General features: G+C 43.7%; 1 protein-coding gene across 4 annotated transcripts in view; it reads right to left on the bottom strand.

Annotated features, from left to right (window-relative positions):
• Positions 1 to 934: 934 nt before the first annotated feature.
• CDK18 (cyclin dependent kinase 18) overlaps positions 935 to 21,480 on the bottom strand; it is a 60,851-nt gene continuing 40,305 nt past the window's right edge. For 3 of the 4 annotated variants that reach the window (XM_053393323.1, XM_053393324.1, XM_053393326.1), the window contains 14 exons: positions 20,536 to 20,675; positions 18,650 to 18,775; positions 16,578 to 16,634; positions 15,727 to 15,841; positions 15,109 to 15,203; positions 14,175 to 14,237; positions 12,934 to 13,057; positions 11,868 to 11,988; positions 11,248 to 11,345; positions 10,099 to 10,204; positions 9,531 to 9,573; positions 6,782 to 6,872; positions 5,562 to 5,639; positions 935 to 1,068 (listed from right to left, as the gene is read on the bottom strand). In XM_053393323.1, coding sequence (XP_053249298.1) covers positions 1,034 to 1,068; positions 5,562 to 5,639; positions 6,782 to 6,872; positions 9,531 to 9,573; positions 10,099 to 10,204; positions 11,248 to 11,345; positions 11,868 to 11,988; positions 12,934 to 13,057; positions 14,175 to 14,237; positions 15,109 to 15,203; positions 15,727 to 15,841; positions 16,578 to 16,634; positions 18,650 to 18,775; positions 20,536 to 20,675 — 1,292 coding nt within the window. In that variant the 3' untranslated portion in view covers positions 935 to 1,033. The remainder of the gene's footprint in view (positions 1,069 to 5,561; positions 5,640 to 6,781; positions 6,873 to 9,530; positions 9,574 to 10,098; positions 10,205 to 11,247; positions 11,346 to 11,867; positions 11,989 to 12,933; positions 13,058 to 14,174; positions 14,238 to 15,108; positions 15,204 to 15,726; positions 15,842 to 16,577; positions 16,635 to 18,649; positions 18,776 to 20,535; positions 20,676 to 21,480) is intronic. The other variant, XM_053393325.1, reaches the window with a different exon arrangement.

Raw genomic sequence — 21,480 nt, 5'->3', positions numbered from 1 at the left:
CATGCATGGATTTCAGTTTGTGTGCATGTGTGTCCAGGGTCTTTGAAAACATTTACTGGTTATTAAATAAGGTTTCTTTCCCTGGTGATATGGGCAAAAAAGTAAGGGGACAGAACATCTTTGAACTCTGGTCACAAAGGCAGAATCCACAAAAGAAACTTGGAATAGCAAGTGGAAGGATGGCTTGAGTTCTTTCACATTTTACCGTGACACATTTTATAGGGACTCAGCTGTTTCTGCAATTCCTGAATTATTGGGATCCTGGATCTCTTTTGTAGTGAAAGTGCACCTATTTATTTAGGTTTCTGATGAATGATTCTCAGGACGAGCTACAGAGAGATTCTCAGAAACACTGGGTAGAAATCTAAGAAATCATGATTCCTTGTATAGCAGCTTCAGTTCAGAAAACAAACACTAGGAAACAGAATGAGGCAGGGAGCGAGAGGGCAAAGAAAATCCAGCAAAAGGCCTCCCCACTCCCATCCTCTCTCTTAAATGTTTGTACCATTTGGAATTGAGATTCATTCCCGATAGAGAGAGCAGAAGCAACTCAAAAGAAAACAGGTTTCCTTTTCAGTTCAAAGCCAGAGAACTCTGCATAAAAGTGGATCAAAGGGCTTTCCTGCTGTTAACATCATACTCATCATGTTGTCCTAGGAGTCGCCTGGTGATGGGGGTGGGGGGAGAAACAAAGAATGGAATTCTGCACATTCATCATGACACGTCATCTAAGAAGCAAAGCAGGTGTTGATTCTGCAGCGAGATCTTGGCCCTGGCTTGCTGCCTCCATGTTGCTTCCCTCTAAAGCAGCAGCAAGCGTACTTGGGGCAGTTAATTGCTTGATCCTCATCCAGAGAGTAGGATTATGCCAATTGCTGTGTGATGGATGGGGGCTGGGCCAGGCACCAGGTCTTTTTGGGGTGTTCATCCAGCCTTCATCATTCTGAGCGTGGCCTCCATGGGATCTGCGTGGTCCTCTCCCCTCTCAGTGCTTTGATCTCCCCAGTGATGCAATGAATGAGTTAAACCAGGTTTAAAATATGCTCTGCCTCCTGTTCTTTCCTCGAGCTGGGGGGAAATGAGAAATGTTAAAAAGGTGTGAGAATGATGGCCTGTTCCTTGGAAGATTACACAGCAAAAGGTATTTCAAAGAGGAGTTTTCCTCCACAGAACAGGGTGGCAACTTATGGGAAACTGGGGCACGCAAGGACAAAGCCTCTGCACAGGGATCTCTGGCACAATATTGGGGTTCGGTCACTGAAACAGCTTCCCAAGCCCAGTTATATCTCCAGTTCTCCATTGACTCACATTTTGAGGGATAATTATAACATAAAGTAGCTCGATCCCTTTGCACAGAAGGTGATGTAAGTGCAATTTCAAAACCATACACCAGAACTACCAGTTCAAACACACAGGCTACCTTCGCAGGGAATCTTTTGTCCCCTGAGCTTTTGCCCGTGGGGTATGGTCTAGCATAATGGACCGTCTGTGACACTTCAGCAATCAAGAGCTTCATTGTTCACAGAGCCACATCATCACAGGAATGTGATGATTCCTAAAGGTTGCCTTGTTCATTACATTTCTCCAGTTTTAGAGGAGGATTCATACTCAAGATACTGAGCATCGCTGTAAGTGGCTAAGGTGGAACTCAGAATGCAATTTCTTCTCTGCCACAGATTTCCCACATGGCTTGGAGCTGTAGTTCCACAGGACTTTGCATGCAGGAGAGCCCAAGGTAGAACTGGGAGAAAATCCTGTCTGAAAACCTGGAGAGCTGCTGCCAGTCAGTGTAGGCAATGCTGAGCTATTCATTCATTTATTTCTTAAAATTTATGCATCGCTTGATTGCAAAAAACAACAACCCTCAAAGAAGTTTACAAACAGGAAAAAAAGGAATCAAGAAAAAATTGCAGTCATTCTTTAAAACATACAACAGTTAAAATATACTAAAATAGATTAAAAGTCACTCCAGCATTTCTAAGCATCTGGGCAGGCTTGTCTAAACAAGAATATATTTAGCAGGCACTATTATATATATTATATATATATATTATATTGTAATATATATATTGATTATATATTGTAATCCAATGGACGTAGTCCAATCAGAGTTTCTGAAGGTATTAGTAAAAAAAAGAGGGGGAAAAACAAAAAAAACACACCAAGGGAATAAATAGGTCCAAAAGAGCCCAATATGTCCAAAAAGAGTGAATAAGGGAGATGTCCGGAAGGTTCTATCCAAAAAGCAACTTGGGAGTTGCTAAGGGATCCGTAGCTGAGAGTGTCAAGTTTAAGCTCAGTTAAACAAAGTTCATAGAAGGAAGAAGAAAACAAAGTAGTTTTTTATTAATCCAGACTGTTCCCTTATTAAAATAAAGATAAAGATAACAAGTAAAAAAACAGGGAGTAGTTTATTAGTTCAAGTCACAATTCTCAAAGCTCCAAATAATAATCATACCCTTCATGCAGCCTGTTAGGCAGCTCGTTCTCATTTCATTCCACGGATAAACATTAAAAAAAAGAAAAAAGAGAAGGAACCAGTTGCGGAAGTGAAGTCTTCTTTCATATGCAATCCTTCCGTTGTGTTTAAACAGTTAAATTTATTTGAAAGCACAGGTAAAAGATAATAGAGCAAAAAATTATGCTGCCTAATATTAGCTTTATGTTTTACTTATAGCTGGTTAGCTCTATCTTTCCGTTAAAATGGAGGCACAAAAGTTCATTGGTTTTCATTGGTTACAGCTAACTTATTTTATTAACCGGACTATAACAATTGGATTTAGCCTAGGTGGTGGCAAGAAGAAAGAAGAAGGAAGAAACTCAGGGTTGGATAGGCCTCTTTAAAGCAGAAACTTATAGGTTAATAGGTGTTCCGCCTTATAAGTTGAATTTATATTGGGAAATTTATTTAGGGGAAAAAATGGTTTATATAAATTAATTGATATACAAATTTAAGTGTATGAGAATTTAGGAGGAGGATCTATTTATATATTTGTTTTATTCAATGCATCATTAGAGGGAAAATTTCATTGACTGTATATCTGGACGGAACATTTTATTATTGTGGACTGTAAATTAAGTATTTGTAATTTGACTATAATGTCTCATACACAAAAGAAAGGAGGGGAGGGGGGAACACCGGCAGAGAGGAGAGGCTCAAAACAAGAGTCAGATCTTAAAGGGGAAATTATGAAAATGTTTGCAGAGGTTAATGCCAACATCAAGCAGAGCGAAAAGAACATAGAAGCGAAACTGGAACAAATGGATAAGAGAATGGGCCAAATGGACAAAAAAATTGATGTTACAGTTAATGAATTAAAAGGGCAACTGAAGGACGTGAACAAGAGGACACAGAACCTGGAAGAGGGAATGAAGAAGACAAGAGTGGAAATGACGGAGATGAGGAAGGAAGAAGAGAGAATATGGGTGGGGATGTCAGAAATTAACAAAACTCAAGAGGAGGTCTGGGATGTGATTTCCATGAATGAACTCAGGCAGAGAGAAGTGAATTTAAGATTGAGACTCATCTCAGAACAGCAAGGCGAAAATATTAAAGAGAAACTAATAAAAGAAATTGCACAATGGATGGAGATGGATATAGAAGAAGTGACAAAATCTGTGCAAAGTGCATTTCGACTGAAGACAAGATCAGCCAAGGCAAGAAAGTTTCCAGGAGACTGCCTGATTACTTTTAAGGACAGAGAGATGAGAAACCAGATTCTCCAAAAGAACAGAGAAAAGAGACTGAATATAGAAGGAAATTATATAATTATTTTTAAAGACATCCCGATCAGGCTTCTTAAACGGAGAGACCCATATAAACCAACAGTACAGATATTAAACAAGAACAACATTGAATTTAGATGGGAATATCCAGAAGGGATCTCCTTTGTTTATAAAAGTAAAAGACACAGAATCACGAGCCTGGAAGAATTGGGAAAATTTTTGAGAAAATACAAAGAGCTACGAAGCGAGGATGAATAAACAAGAGGAGCGGAACTAGGAATGGAGGCTGCAGGAGGAGTGGATCCGGAGGAGTTGGAAGGAAGGAAGGAAGGAAGGAAGGAAGGAAGGAAGGAAGGAAGGAAGGAAGAAGAAGAAGAAGAAGAAGAAGAAGAAGAAGAAGAAGAAGAAGAAGAAGAAGAAAAAGAAGGGCAGATCAAGGTGCCCTTTTACATACCGATGAACTTAAGAACACAAGACCCTTTCTGTTCCTTTTCTGGCTCCACAATATCCTTTTAGAGACACAGTGACCAGAAATATACACAGTATTTGATTAACATTTTTTTCTAACAATCTCTAGCATGGGAAAAGGATGGGGGGGGGGGGGAGCTGACAGCTTCTATGCTTCTATGCTGAGGTGAGGCAAAATCTGAAGTCATGATCCCATAAATCAAATAAATGTGAAAAAATATACATTTGCACAATGTATCCTAATACCCAAATTTGAAACTTCTGGCTTTCCTCTTTGATTTGTGCCATTCTTTTGTTCTCCCAGAACCCTCAAGTGTGGGCCTCATGCTGAATTGCACGTGAGGAAGGGTGCCGTGTGAAGATGGATATTTGGATAAGACAGAGAGTGCGTGAGAGAGAAAGCTGCTCAGTCTCTTCTTCCTCAGCCTCTAAAGGTTCATAATGATTTAAATTATCACAACAGTCACAACAAGTGCCAGAGAGCGGCTCTGGACATTGTAAGGTTTATTGAAGTTTATCGCTCAGAAGCAGTTAGGCCATGCTGTGCTGCACGCTAGCTAATACTTCAAATACTGGCTCACTGGCTTCATGCCTTGTTGTGAGGATAAAATAAGAGGGGGAGGGCAGGAACCATGTACACCAGCACCTTCAGCCTCTTGCAGGAAAGGTGGGATGTAGTAGTAGTAGTAATTAATAATAATAATAATAATAATAATAATAATAATAATAATAATGGTTAAAATATGTATTTCAAACAGTCTTAAAAAAGGACAGCCAGCCAATAGAGCCCAGGAACCTTGATAATGCTTATAGATCAACTTTGTCACCATAACTAAGGCTACATTCAGAGCAAATGGACTTGGAAATTGGGCAAGTGCACACAGCAAGATACAGGGACAGGAACAGCAAGGGACAGGAACATTAAAAGCTTCCCATTCAAGGTGTACATATGAGTGGGATTGTCTATTGTAAAGAAGCACTGTCAGATCTTTTGTCCAGGGAATGTCATAAGAACAAGTGGGAAGGAAGTTTGGCCTACTGGGATCCTACTATTAGCAGGGCAAAAGATTTCATGGACACTACCCTCCCCCTTTCCATTTTGCTAACTACACCAGGGTACTTACAAGATGGACTTTGGGTTGCAATGGCTATAACTAGGTGGCAGCAAAATCAGGCTTCAATAATGCTTTAGCACACACAGAGAAGTGTGCTATGAGATCAAGTTGCAACATGGCTGCTTTACACTTGGGAGACTTACGACTGAGTGGCTCAGTAGCACAGAAGACAACATGTTTCTGAAAGGCCCTGAAACTCGCTCGTCTCCCACCCCACAAGACAATAAGACCAAAAAAGCACCAGGTACCTACCAGAATGCTGGAAGCTTGAGCCTCGATAGCCAGGGTCCTTTTGAAGTTGTATTTCTTTCAGAGAAAAGATGGAGGCAGCTGGAGGAAAAGGGTGCATGAGGAGACAAGGACAGAGGGGATGAGAATTACTGTACATCAAAATTACAATTTCTGCAGAGAACTGAGACAGAAGCATAGATACAGGAATAGGTGCCCCTAGTTGAAGATGAAGGGCAGAGAATATGGTCTTGCTCACAGTTCACTTGCCATTCTGATCCTATGCAGATTTACTTAGAAGCAAGGACCACTAAGTTTAATAGGAATTGCTCTCAGGTAAGTGTGTATAGGAGAGCAGCCACCAGCCCCATTTTTATATTACAGAAAACAAGGGTTGCAGGAGAGATATGAAATGTCTGTCTGGTATACGAGTGTGTGTGGGTGGAGGGAAGGGAATAAAGGTCTCAGCATAAGCCTTAGGTTTCCAGTAAAGTCCTTGATGCTGTATGACTCTCTTAGAATTGCTTCTAATCTTTCCAAGTAGTGTTGTCTGTGCAAAGAGAATACTGTACTAGGTTTTATCAAATCTGTCAGAGGTGGTTCATCCCGGCAGCAGTTCCTTTTCTCCTTTTCTGGGAATTATCTCTCTCCTTGCACTCAAACTCCCCATCCCCTTTCTTTTAAGCCAGCAATAAGGAAAACAGGCTGTGCTCCTTGAACTACCATATTTTTCGCTCTATAGGACTCACCCGACCATAGGACGCACCTTGTTTTAGAGGGGGAGAACAAGAAAAAAAATTCTCTCCCTCTCTGCGCAGCGCCCCTTCAGCAAAGCGGCAGGAGAAACGGAGCCCCTTCCATTTCTCCTCCCGCTTCGCTGAAGGGGTGCTGCGCAGAAAGGGAAAGCTGCGCAGCGCCTCTCCAGCGAAGCAAAGCCAGGAGAGCGAGAGGGATCGGTGCGCACCGACCCCTCTCGCTCTCCAGGCTTCAGCAAAAGCAACGCGAAGCCTCCGGAGCGGGGCGGGAGCGCTCCCACTGCACTTCGGAGGCTTTGCGTTGCTATCACTGAAGCCATGGAGCCTGCATTCGCTCCATAAGACGCACACACATTTCCCCTTAATTTTTGGAGGGGAAAAAGTGTGTCTTATAGAGCGAAAAATACGGTAGATTTAGTGAGTCACCTGCACAGTCAAAGCAGGGGAGAAGAATATAGCTGCTCCATGCAGCAGTGGTCACACACTTACTCTCAGGAAGGAGGTGCACTTGTTCACCGAGTGCCGTAAAGTAAGGGTGCCGCAGGGCAGATTCTGCAGAAATGCGTCTTTTGGCTTCATACTAGCAAAAGAGAGAGGCAGAAAGGTTTACACATAAGTGTCCATATGCATGCAAGTATGGGCATTTATCTCATGTGCCCAGGTGCTTATTTGAGTGTGTATGTATGTATGCAGGCATGTCTGATTCCTGAACCCTCCTACATTCCTGTGCAGCTCAGTATGGGTGCTATGTGGCTCATGGAGGTCAACTGATTCAGCAAAATACTCAACTCTCCTGTGCAGCTGTGCTGTGCATGTTTTCTTTTTGCTGCTCAGGCTGCATGCAGCCCCATTCTATCTTTCTGGATAATATGTGGCATTTCTTGTTATGTGGCAGTTATACTTTCCTGCCTGTACACAGAGACAGCATAGTGAAGCAAGTGGGAAGCACTGGGTGATCTTGGACAAGTCCACCTCTTTCAGCCTACCCTGCTTTGTAAGGCTGTTCTGATGCTATACAACATTCCTTTAAAGCACAGCCATATGCATGCAGACTCAGAAGCAAGACCTATTGCGTTCAGTGGGGCTTATTCCCAGGTAAGTGTGCAGAAGATTACAATTGCAAGCTCCTTGAAGGATAAATATGATCTTCATTGTAGAGTTTGCATTATCATTGTGTGTAGCTATAATGCACCTGGAAAGAATGACTGAACTTTAATGGTCTCAATGATTATGGAAAGAATAGGTGATGATGCAGGCTTCCCCTTTGAAATATGCACATACAGGAAAGCAAGGCCAGTAATCGAAGTTGAGCAGGGGAGGAGAAAGCTTCCTTGGCTTTCAAGGCCAAACCTGAGTGAAATATTCCCTGCCACTTCATATCCCACTGACCAAGATAAATGCAATTGTACCTGAGGAACTCTACGTTTTGTACTTTAGTTTTGGCTCAGCTAGGAGAGGTCAAGCAGCTGCTGCAGAGCAAAACAATGTCTCTCCTTGGAGAGCTTGAGCAGGAGCAAAAGAATCTTGGCAGGAGAGGGAGGGCCAAGCCACCAGAACAATCAACAATGCTCTGGACTTCCATTGATTTCGATTACGGAAGCTTGGAAAGATCAAAGTTCAGGTCAAGAACGGAGGAACCATTGTCTCAGTTCCCCATTATGACCAGACATCTTGTATTTCCTTGAGCAAATCCTTTTCTGAGGACTGGCTTACATACTAATTTCCACTTTGGTCATTTCTGTGTCTGTGAAGTGGCAGTAAGTCATACCTAACAGCTAACAGGTATTGACATAGTTTTGATCTGTGAGTGCCTGACCCTAGGGTGGCTAGGGCAGGGTGCCCTCAGTAGGCTTCCCCCATAACTAACTTGTGGGTGGGCAGCAAAGTTAGCTATCTGATGGATCCAGCAATCATAACACTGGGCAGCTCCCTGTCTCCCAGAGGGAGCCTCTGAAACTGATCCAGTGACGCCAGCCAGTTTGGGGTAATTTAAATGGTCTGATAGGTTTGATCAGGGTCTTCTGTTTTTTAACTCGATGAGGTCTGGGCTGCCTAACTATTCCCAGGTCTCTGTGCTATGAATTTTCCTGGCAATGGCTGTAGTATTTCTTTGGCCTTTGCTTACCAATTGGGTTTGTTTCTCACCTGGAGGGGGAGGAGAATTTAGTTCTGTCAGCATTTTAAAGCTAATCAGCCTCATTTTAAGCTAAGGACAATACACGGATCAAAATATGATTAGACATAAGTGTCCATGTATAGGCAAGTATCAGTATTTACATCATGGGCCCAGGTGCTCATTTTGAGTGTGTGAGTATGATTCTGCACCTGCTCAAATTTTGGAGTCTGATTCCCTGCCCAAAAAATGCACTGCAAAATGCACACCAATTTAGGATATAATACATTTAGAAATGTGTACATTGAGAGAAAACACATTGTATTTTGTGATAAAACAAGTAACTGTATATGGATTTTCATTTGGGTTTTAAATGCAAAATGAGACACAATAATAGCATCAAAGAATTATAGAGCTGGAAGGGGCAATGAGGGCCATCTAGTCTAAGCCCCTGCAATGCAGTAATCATTTTGCCCAATTGCAGGGCTCAAACCCATGACCATGAGATTAAGAGTCTCATGGTATAAAAGTAGTAGTATAGAATCTTAGAGTTGGAAGGGACCCAAGGGTCATCTAGTCCAACCTCCTGCAATGCAGGAATCTCAGCTAAAGCATCCATGACAGATGGCTATATAAACAAACAAATAAGTAAATACACCTCACTCACAAATCATCAAAAATATTATTATTTACACTGGCAAAGAGATCTACACTTTGATGTGAAACTTTATTCATTTATCTATGGCACTCCAAGCCATTGTCTGTATGAGGTAAGAAAGGGGACATAATCTGCATCTTAAAGCTTTTAAAAAAACCATCCCCATGTAACCTTTTATACCCTTGAAAAGAAGCAGGCACAAAGATGCCTTTGTCAGAAATATCAAGACTCGTAGAAGAAGATGGACACTTCAAACAATTCCCTCGGTAGAATGTTTGCAGCTGTCATTGGGAGGTTCTGCCCTGTGCACCTAGATACTCCCTGTTAAGCCATTAAGTGGGAGAACCACTAAAATTGGTACTTAGCCATCACCACCATCCTGGACAATAAGCAGCTGCAGCAGCAAAGTATATGTTGGATGAAGCATGGAATCTTTGGTATCTGGCTCAGCAACTGAAGCCACCTACCAGGAGGAGACTCATCAAAAGGTCGATTCCTTCTGTGTCCAGTCTGCAAGAGAAGAAAGGAGCTTGGGAGGCAATTGGCTATTGTCAAGGGCAGTACACTTGGGACACGTGTACACCAGAACATATGAAGAAAAGCTGTGGAACGTCTAGAAAATACTAGTCCACAACTGGCAATTTAGGTTCTTTCCTGGGGAAGAGGCAACTCAACAAGTTGGACATGGATGCCGCTTGCAGAATGCTGATGCCACCTAGTGGCAGCCCCAGAAAGACCAAAACAAAGGAGGATGCAGGCAAAGATTTCATGGACCTCCCCACTTCCCTAAAATAAAGGAGATGGGGATGGTGTATACTGAGAAAAAGAAGAACCGTTGATCATATGTTGATCACAATGAAGATTATTGATATACCATTCCACACAATTAACAGAGATTCTTCAGTCACCCTTGCTTGCTTTGTGTGCATGTTTATCCAGTGAAAAACAAGAACTGGTGCTTTCCTTCCCTTAGTATTTTCCAGCAGCAGAAGCCCATTAAGAAGTCTGCCCTGCCTTTTAAGGCCATTGTCCTACCTTGGTGCATGGTTTATCAATGGCTGGGCTCGATACTGTGTGAAATTATATGCCTTGAATTCCTCATTGGATGTGATGCCCGGCCAAGATTCTTCTGTAGGGGTTCCTGCAGGAAATAGGCTTAGTTGCACATTTACTGTATCCACATGGAGCGTTGCACAAGATGGAATCCAATATCTGGCATTTAGAATCATAAAAAACTCAACCTTAGCTGAACACAGAGAGAGGGAAATCCATCCACCCACAGTCACAAAGCCCTTTTCACGGCAGAGGAACGCTGAGAAACACACTTGCTGTTAAAAGACTCAGAAACCAAATGGAGTGTTGGGCTGTTAGAACACAGAAGGATGCCTGATGCTGAGTCACTGAACTTATTTAGCCTACTGTTGTGTAATCTGACTGGGCTTCTCTAGCCCTGCTGTCTCAGACCCTTTTAAACTGAAAACGCTGGGTAAGAAACTTGAGACTTTGGGCATTTATACCCCACCTTTCCTAGGAGCTAAAGGTGTTTCACATATTTCTCTCCCTCCTCATTTTATCACCAGGACAACCTTGTGAGGTTGGTCAGGTGATTTGACCAAGGTCATCCAGTGAGCTTCATGGGTGAGTGGAAATCTGAATCCTGGTCTCCCTGGTCCTAGTCCAACACTCTGACCACTATACCACACTTGGCTCTTAAACAAAATCAGAACAAAACAAAATAAAAACCTTGGATGCATATTTAAATTATGAAAATATCATTGACAGAGATTTGTTTTTTGGGCTGCACATTCTATCACCAGCCAAATAACCCTGCCAGTGTGGTGTAGTGGTTAAGAGCGGTAGATTCGTAATCTGGGGAACCGGGTTCGCGTCTCCACTCCTCCACATGCAGCTGCTGGGTGACCTTGGGCTAGTCACACTTCTCTGAAGTCTATCAGGCCCACTCACCTCACAGAATGTTTGTTGTGGGGGAGGAAGGGAAAGGAGAATGTTGGCCGCTTTGAGACTCCTTCGGGTAGTGATAAAGCGGAATATCAAATCCAAACTCTTCTTCTTCTGCTAGTTCACACGTAGCTGTTAAAGGCTACAGTTTTTTCTGTAATCTTCTATTCATTCCACCCTCCTCCCCAGTCCACATCAAGAAACAGAGAATTACAAAGGACTCACCCAATGTCCTGAATATTAAATGCAGCTCTTCTTTTACAGTCGATCCTGGGAACATGGGGCGTCCTGTGACCATTTCATAGTGTATGCAACCCACACCCCTACCACAGACCAAAAAGAGATACAAGAACATGAAGCAATCAGGTCCTTCAGAACATCCTATTCTCTGCCAAGTCTTCCTCTCATTGCTTCAGTCTCTGCAGAAAAAGCAGGAGGACCACCAAGATGTTTTGTAGAAGACAATGTGAGAGGCAGGAACTGTTTCTTCCCCCCATCACCTTTCCCACTAAACTAATCAGTAGAGAAAAGAAGGACTTCAGGAACATGAAGGAACAAGCCACGAGAAACTGTCTGTAGCTGGGATGGGGAACCTATAGCTCTCTAAATGATACCGGAGCCCAACTCCCACCAGACCCAGCCAGCATGGCCAATGGTCAGGAATGATGAGTGCTGGCATCCAGCCAAACATCTGTAAAGTATCAGGTCCCACATTCCTCCTGAATAGTGTTAAACACTGAAAAGGCTCTGGAAGTAATATGGAGAAGGCAAACCGGGAGAAAAAAAGTCACAATGGAGAGAATTATTGTACCCACCCTTTCCCAAACACAGACCCCTTGGCTCACCACATGTCAATGGGAGTGGAGTATTCTGTGGATCCTAGTAGGACATCAGGAGGCCGATACCACAATGTGACCACTTCATTGGAATATGTTTTTGTTGGGACAGATTTGGCTCTGGCTAGACCTGAGGGTGGAAAGGAAGTCAGTGAGATGCAATCCTGTGGTTTGCGACTACCAATTTCATCCTGACAGTATGTGTGAGGGACAGTGATTCCCCAGAAAAGGCATGGGCTTTAGCAGGTACCACACTATCTACCATGATTCCAACAGTGGCCCTAGAGAGTGGTTGGGAGTATTTTATTAAAGACTCAAGAGAACAATACAATAGGCTGAGCTAGGACAAATCAATTTCGTGATTGCTTCACTGAGCAGGCATTGCATAATTGTATAACCTATAAGAGCAATAATAGAAATTGGTCCTTGGATTTGTAAAGTAAACCCAGCAGCCCAACAGGATTCATGGAGCATCACAAATTGTAATGCTTTGCTAATGTTGGTCATATATTCCACAAGCGCTGTTGAGAGCTGCAAAGCATGAAGGATCAGAATTTTTGGAAAACAAGTTGCCAGTAGCACAATCCTAGACAAGTCTAATAAAAAGTGGGTCTCACTGAGTTGAGCTGAGCTTACGCTGAGGTGACTATGTATAGTATTGCAGCCTAAAGATGCTTGAAGAGTTTCATATGGTCTCTAAGCCATAATGTATAAAGCACCACATGAACAAATAATTGAAAGTCTGTGTTTGGCAAACATCTTCACTCCGTTTAAGACTTGTTGCATGTAAATTAGAAGTGGGGTGGGGGGCAGTAGTGGTAGAAGTCCCCCAATCTGAAAATGTAGGAGCACCTAAGCCAGGGATAGGGAACTAGGTGCCCTCCAGAGGTTGCCGAATCACAGCTCCCTTCCTCCCAAGACCATTGGCAATGCTGGCTGGGGCAGATGGAAGCTGCAGTCCAAAAACATTTGGCAGGCCACAGGTTGGTCCTTCTCCTCCCTGACACAGTACCCTCCTATTCAAAACCGAGCTGAAATTTGTGCTGGCATTTCCCCAGCTTAGCTCCTAACTTACCAAAATCTGCAAGTTTCAGTTCCCCTTTCCCATTAATGAGCAGATTCTGTGGTTTGAGATCTCTGTGTAGGATCTTAAGCTGGTGGCAGTAGGACAAACCACGTAGCAGCTGGAACATGAAGATCTTGGAACCACAGGGGAAGAAGAGGAGAGAAAGCAGTTAGAGATACAGTGGTACCTCGGGTTATGAACTTAATTCGTTCTGGAGGTCTGTTCTTAACCTGAAACCATTCTTAACCTGAGGTACCACTTTAGCTAATGGGGCCTCCTGTTGCTGCTGTGCAGGCAGCATGCAATTTCTGTTCTCATCCTGAGGTAAAGTTCTTAACCCGAGGTACTACTTCCAGGTTAGCGGAGTCTGTAACCCGAAGTGTCTGTAACCCAAAGCGTTTGTAACCCGAGGTACCATTGTACTTTAAAGGTAGACTCTGCTCTGTGGAGAATTAAGGCATGAGATACCATTCCTGAAAGAGATGGAAAATCCTCTAACTTGGCAGTGGGGGAAACTGCATAATTTGGCCCACCAGACCTCCAGTCTCAGAGCCGGCTCACCCATGAGGCTAGGTGAGGCAGCCACCTCAGGCAGCATCCCTCTTGGGGTGTCACTCTTGTTCTGCTGCCCAGCTTTGCTGCTGGTCTCCCCAGCCTCTAGGGGCCAAGAGGGACTAGTGGCAAAGCTCTGTGGAACGCCTCCCCTCCTGCTGAGTCAGTGAGAGGGGAAGTGTTCTGCCACTCAGCTTTGCCACCTGGCTGGGGGGCTTTGCACCAGCTTCTCCTGAAGGGAGGAGCTGACGCAAAGTCTCACTGCAGGGCAGGAAGGGGGGATCTGGAAAGGACCTGGCAGTGGAGATCCATTGTGGAGTATGCACCCCCCCATCATGGGGGTGACAGCAGGGTCTTTCACTGGAGGTGCCAAAACACCTTGGGCTGCCCGAGTCTGGTCTAACCCACAAGGCCATTCTGGGCAAGTCACACACACCTGCCACTCACCTGCCATCAGGTGTGGGACAGGTAAAGCTGTGACTACAGAGGAACAAGCAGAAACACATCCTCAACTGTGTACCCTCAATTGTTCCTTTCCTGCACCTGACATAGGTCACCATGTGACTAAAGGGTGGGCAACCCTGCCTACTTGCCAATGGGGCCCATGAGGGGTTGGCACTTCAAGGGGATTCCCACCCCTGCTCTGACTTCATTTTACAGAAGAGGAAGCCCTGCACCCATCCACCCTGTTCACTCACCTTCACATTGTGCATGCTCATCAGATTCCCACAGTTATCCAGGTACTGCTTCAGGTCACTGTCCTGCAAAGACAAGCATGTCCTGAGAGGCCCCAGTTGCCTTGAAGACCAAGGCCCCTGAAGTGACCAAACATGTCTTTGGCAACAAAAAAAATGCAAGTCAAATAGTATTTCCCATCAGTTCCGAAGCAGGGTGGATGCTTGAAGTGAACTGTCTCCTCTGGCTCATACACAGATCAAAACTACACAACCTTTCCAGATGTATCTGTTTTATTATATGAATGCATACTAGTAGATTGCTACAGCAAGAGATTCGAAGTCACTATGCTAATCAACATAGCTAGGTCAGATTCAGTCCAACTATTTTGTCCCTTAAGTGGCCCGTATGTTGTGGAGAATTTCCAGGTTCCCTGAACTCAAACCACATTTTGTTCTGAGAAAACACACACACTTTTCTATTGCTATTTAAGGAAAATCCTCTTCACACCTAGCTGGGGGCAAGCCCCACCAAACCCAATGGGACCTGCATGGCGTTCCACCTGGAATATTGGTAAGCAATTGTGGTCGGAGAACATTTTTTTTTTTTTAACCAGTGTGTTACATAGAGACCACATTTTCTGCAAGATGCTGCTGTTGGGGGGCGGGGAACCTTCAGACTAACCAATGACCCTGAACATAGGAGGCTGCCTTTTACCTTTGGTCAATCTATCTCAGTACTGTCTGCATTGACTGGCAGCAGCTCCCCAGGGTATCAAGTTAAGGAGATACCTGGCCCTACCTGGAGATGCCAGAGATAGAACCTGTGATCTTCTGCATGTGAACCAGATGCCCTACCACTGAACTACAGCCCTTCCCTTACTGCCCAAATAACACTTGTGCTACAGACAAGCCCGGACCAGCCAGCCTCTCCATAAGACAGAAGGTCCTGACTCACCAGAAACTCAAAGACAAGAGTTAGGGAGCATTTCGTGTGAATGATATCATGGAGGGTCACAATGTTCGCATGCTTGAGGTTCTTCAGCAAGGAAACTGCAAGGCAGAGAGACTTCAGTCACAAGGGTGTGTGGGTGGGGTGTACACCATGCGCTAAAATCTCAGGCCTGGGGACTGAAGGCAGACTACTAGGCCTCTCTCTGTGGCCCTCAAGCCTCCCCCCAGGCCACAACTCCCTAGCCAGACCCCACTCCAGCCCTGTTTCTCACACTCAGTGAGTGTGTCTGTCTGCCTGGAATGTGCCCTTGAACTCTGATAATGTTTCTTGCTTGCCTGGATGGAGGGTGGGGGTCTGTGAGTGTGGGTAGAAAGTACCCTATTGTGCAAGGTAAAATTTACATTTGTTACCTCACCCACTCTGGCATCTGGCTTAGGCACCCCCCCCCGGCATGTGGTCCCCACTGTCAGTATTTCCATTGCTACTATTGCAGGTTCACATGATCGGATGTTTCCATTCCTTATCATGTTTGTGTATAAGCAAGGCAAGTGTGTGTGGAAATAGCATTGCCTGATGTTTCTCCGTATGTTTACATTTTGGAAAATGAACCCTGCTCCTCACCTTCCCGTATAGCTGTGCAGGGGGCCCCTTCCTCGTGTTCTAATCGGATCTCCTTCAGGGCAACCAAGTTCTTGGTGAGCTTGCTGCGCCCTTTAAAGACAGTGGCATAGGTGCCCTGAGAGGAAGAAGCCAAGAAAAGTAAGCAGCTCACTAACATACCCCACAGCAAACCCCACTCATTACTCCCTACATAAAACAGCATTATTCTGGTTCTGTTGAACTAGATTAGATCTCTGTAGCACCCCTGCTTAATTTGGATTAAAAATGACTCCTTTGCAGTCTTCTTCCAAACAATATCTTCAGATGGGCTTCATCTGATTTAAAACTTTGTCTCTTTTGGGTTGACAAACTAGATTTATTTCTTGTCATGCTTCTTTGAGAAGCATTTGCTGGTAAATATATGCTTAATAATCTGCATCAAATGATCTGAAATTAGTTTTAAAAAAGAAGAAGTTTATTTCAGCACAGAGGAAGCATTCAATTTGGGAAGCACATCCTAGTCCGTACTATAGGACACTGAACAGAACCAAATTGTTTCCTTATGCTAATGATCCCTTGCAAAACTTTTAAAAAATTCTATTCACAACTCAAGGAGCAAGTTTAAATGCAGGCAAGGAACCAGATATTACTGGACTCCAACTCCCATCAGCCTCAGCAAGCAAGGTCAAGGTTCAGGGATGATGGGAGTCAAGGCCCAGGAACACCTGGAGAGCCACAGGTCTCCTAGCCCCATTTTAAATCTATAAAGCCCTTAACATTTCAAGACTGGCTCCCAAAGTGGATGACAACAGTTAAAAATCTGTCACAAAGACACAACATGGGAGTAGAATGATGACAGAGCTTATTCTTACCTCCCCTAGCTTCTCCAGTTTAACATAGGTTTCCATCTTTCCAAACCCAATGTCTGACTGTCATGAAAAAGGAAGAAGTGTCAATACAAAAGATCACATTCTCTTCCTTAGGGAACTTACTGATGATCACATTCTGCAAAGCAGTTCTTGCCTGCAATACATTTGGTGGAGAGGAAGGGGACAAAAAAATCAAGGCAGGTCCTTGAACACACAGTTAAACACCTTGTGTGAGCTACTTTTTGCAAAAGTGAAATCATGGACAAGTCCCCATAGTGCTAGTGCATAATATATTCAGGGAAATCGCTTTCTTCACTTGGGGTGTGTTGCAGCAAGGAAAACTTCCAACTGCTTTCATTTCTCACACTTCTCCATCAGTCTGCCAGATTGTTCTGTTCAGAGAGCTGTTTAAGCTGCCTAATTGGGTCTTCCCTTCCCATTATACAAGATTCCCTTGTGTAATGCCTTTCGATCCTGGCTCAGCGTTGACCCAGGGTCAGGAGAACCAGGTCAATTCCCCCCAACCTCTTCCACCAACACCTCATATGGCCCTGAATAAGCAGTCAAATGTTGTTCACATCCCGTGTACTCTATTTCTTGCTGAATATCAATAGGGCTAACAATGCCTCTTGTTAAACGTTGCATATTTGGCCTGCATTTTACTGTGTGAACATGGCGTTTGAATGTACGTACCATTTGTAAACATGATGGAGTAACAGGATTAAACCTTCTGTGGTGATAAGAGGCTTTTCAAAGCAAGTATTAATGCTACTTAGGTCATGTATTGCCTTTTAAGCATGATATTATTCAGCACTAGGTGGTGGTAAAGAGACAGCCACCTTTGCAGAAAAGGACCCATGGGATTCAATAAATATTTCATTTTCAGCTCAATAGGGAAAACTTGTGAATGGGCTGCATCTGAAGCAATTTAGGATCATGAATTAACCAGTGGTTTTCGCTCAGTATTTCAGGTGTTTTCTTCAAGCTCAGCGCCTAAATACTGGGGGCAGGGAACGTGAACAAGATTCTAGCCATGGGATTTAGATCGATCAATCACACTGCAACTTAAAACACACAGCGGCTGTGAGTGTGGAAAGCAGAGAAAAAAAGCAATTCAGGGGAGCTGCTTTTGCTAAAGAAACAGGGTGGTAAGCACGTTTTTAAAGTGTGTGCTTAAAGCGACACATAGCTTGTCCCTTTTCCTGGAATCAGCTACCAGTATTTCAACACAACACACTTCTGACATACTTCTCTGGCACTCCTAAACACCTCTAAGTAATGCTTAGGACTGGGTTGCAATGCATTTTAGAAACCTCGGAGATGTTACACGCTCCCCACACAAAAAGCGCCCCTCTCCCTGCTTTTCTGCCTCCAGCTCAACAAGCTTCTTGGCCTGATCAGTTGCTGGTTTAAAATGAATCTTACAACTATGATTCCTACTGGATCTAAAGGGTCAACCACATACAAACTCTGAAAACAGGTTGCAACCTGCACAGCCATAACCCAGGCAGGACTGGCCAGAGTGAGGTGGAGGGGAAAAAATGTTTTCCATATTTTATGCAGGAATACTTCTTTTTGCGTGTGAAAATGATAATAAGGCTGCAGACAAAGCAAAGGAGGCTTTAACATGATCCAATGTTTCACAAAAGTAACAGCCCCACATTTGTGAGTTTCAAAGCAGCACACATTGTTAATTTATGAGGTTATTGATATTTTTGGGACACTTGCTTCAGCTGCATATATTTTATTCAAGAGACAAACAACACTGCACAGGTAAATGGGAAACCCTGAGATATAAGGTTTCGTTCTTCTTTCCACCTTAGAGTTCTGAGTTCCAACCCCACCTCTTCTAGGGGGAAAATAAAGAGCTACTTGCTGGCCTTAGTTGCCCAGAGAAACTGGAATAACTGAACAGCACACATTTCCAATGCAGTTTCAGTACTGAAGTAGGTGTTTGCCCTGGTTTAGGCCCATCGCACTTGAGCTTTTTCATATGTGCAAGTGCACGAGGGCAAAGTTCTGCTGCGTTGCATGAACTTGCATGTTCTGAACCCCTGCCAAAGAATGGGACTCACAAGAGAAGCCCGTCGAGACATCCTGCTAAGAGGCTTTGAAATCTCTGGACTTTCCATCTCTAATTTCTGGAGGAACTCTGGGGGAAGGCGAATATCCATGGGCAGAGAGAGGCGCTTGCTGACGTCCTGTGGAGAAGAGCAGCACAGAATTAGTTCCCAAGGCCTCCTAGCCATCCAAAAGACTTCTGGTGGTCACAGCCCTAATGCTGTATGTCCCACAACAACCCTTTCATCTTCTGCTCATTTGGAAGCATAGAACAGTTGCAGCACTAGCATTTGAAGGGTGGGAGAAATACAATTAAAGGCAGCTACATTGCCTTGTTTATCTGTTTCACTTCTTCAAACCACTCTCTAGCCTCAAACTGATAGTGAAGATGAAGCAGGAAAGCCTGGCATTAGTTTTGAGCAAGTGGTATGTGTGTTCTCTTAAAAATGCATGAATTCAAGCATTTATGCCATGTGGTGTGACTTAATCTCTAAATACAGTGGTACCTCGGGTTACATACGCTTCAGGTTACAGACTCCGCTAACCCAGAAATAATACCTCGGGTTAAGAACTTTGCTTCAGGATGAGAACAGAAATCGTGCTCCGGCGGCGCGGCAGCAGCAGGAGGCCCCATTAGCTAAAGTGGTGCTTCAGGTTAAGAACAGTTTCAGGTTAAGAACGGACCTCCAGAACGAATTAAGTACTTAACCCGAGGTACCACTGTACTGGGTCTCAACTTTGTCTGGAGCTAATGTTCATGTCCTCTCACAAAGAAGCGATTCCCCCATCTATGGGTGTAGGAGAAATAATTGTTGCTTCTCAGTAGGCAGACCATGGCATTTTGCATATGCTTTAAAGGCACACTTTTCTGTACAAATGGAATTCAAATTCTGATGCTGGGGGGGGGGATTGTAGCTTGCAAATTCAAGAAGTCACTAGCCTCTACTGGCACAGACATGTTCCCCAGGAAAGTAACTCCAAGTTCCCCAAGGTCACATAATGTACTTTGCCAACTCTGACCACTTTACGGGAACATCCTTGAACAGGCACTCATGCAGCCATTTCAAAGCTATTTCAAAGTTTCGTAAGAAGAATCCCTACACTGAGTAAAGCACACACATCTTGAAGACTAACTGAATACACTAGTCTGGGGAAGAACACAAAGATGTGGGAAGGGGCCATCAACTTTGTTCCAGTGTTGTTGTTGTTGTTGTTGTTAGATATTAGATTTGTATATTGCCTGAATCTTTTGGGAGCTGAAAAGTGGAGTATAAGTATATTAAAATAAATAAAATAAATTTCAATTGCAACACTAGTTCTTTTCTGATATGAACAGACCACTCATTCTCAAAGGCATATTCTTGGTTGATTCTGATTCTCAAACAGTCAGCATCCTGTTGCAATTAAAAGGGGTCCATAAACATCATATCTATTAGAGCTAGAGCCAAAATTTCTCCAAATTTTTCTGAGAATACACCTGATGACATTTCATAAAGCATTTCAAGAATTCTTTTCCTTTTTCTCAGCCTCCTAGAAAAAGAAGACCACTTTGCGTAATTACCCCCTGCCCCATTATTATTTTTTGTGGCAGCTGCCATCTCAGTTCCACAATGTCCTGGAACACTGGCATTGTGGGGGGTGTAGAATGATGGCCAGGCTGCCACTACGACAAAAAAAGAGGAAAGAGTCTATGCAACTTGTCATTGCTAACGGTGAGTGCCATGCCAGGGAAACTGCTGGAGAATTTTTTCTCCCTCTGGAGAAATTGTGTGAAATGGCACCCCACCCACTCAGTTTCTGTGCCCACAAATAGGGTGGAGAATTTCAAGAGGCCATTTGCACACGAGTCTAATTTCTAGCATTCCATACAGATTCCCTGCACTCTGCAACTGCGTATCACCTCCATTGAAAACCGACGCTGGTTGCCATTTCGGTAACGCACAGCGGTTGGGGACGGGCCTTCCAAAGGCGAAGTGGAGCTGGGCTGCGTCTGGATGTCCCTGCTCAGATGACTCAGATGCAGGCGCCCTTGTGCCATATCTGATGAGAAAAGAAGATAGCAATTGACCAGATGATTCCACAGACTGTCAACACTTTGGACAGTTTGGAGTCACTGCTGAGAGGAATTAAGGCAAACAAAGTGACCTTATTGCTCTAACCTTTTTAATCCGTTCTATCCTGAGCACTTAGGACACTTAACTATACTTTTGACTTAACACCATACATTATTTAAGAAATTTACAGCTGGAAAAAAATTAACCTGGAAGATAGATTTAACTAGTTAAGCACTACTTTGCATCTGGATACTGCAGCTCACAGAGACTTGGTCATTTGCATGACCTTCTTGCACTTTTATTAGTTCGCAAATGGCACCCGTAAGAAAGGACAACCCCAAACTTGTCAGAAGTCTCCACCTGCTGCTTCCGTTTCGATGAGCACACACATGAAGCTACAACCAATTGCCATTTCCTATCATACGTTGTTTCAGCAAACAGACATCCATATTCTATACTCATCAGAGGTGACTGCACACATGGTCTCCCAAAGCAAAAAACAATGCCCATATAAGAAACCATAGGAGTGAAGTGGCCCTGAGACATAACTGAAAGAGGGACTCAAAAGGCTTTGAGTGGCAGAGAAGCCTGAAACATTTTATAAAAAATTCCCCATGTTTGTAGCTTGTTAACACAGCTCTTTCCAATTTTATTTTATAATTTTTTGTGTATGGCATACTAGTAAATTAAGCTGCTATTCTGAAAGCACAGATCTGTTTCTGGTTGCTGTGCTACATGGAGTTCCCCCTACCCAACCCAAGACTAAAAGATGCCAGGATAGAATCCCCACA

Source organism: Podarcis raffonei, chromosome 6 (genome assembly GCF_027172205.1).
Source record: "Podarcis raffonei isolate rPodRaf1 chromosome 6, rPodRaf1.pri, whole genome shotgun sequence".
Lineage (NCBI taxonomy): Eukaryota > Metazoa > Chordata > Lepidosauria > Squamata > Lacertidae > Podarcis > Podarcis raffonei.
Note: the sequence above shows the minus strand (reverse complement) of the source record. Positions and strands in the feature narration are given on the sequence as shown.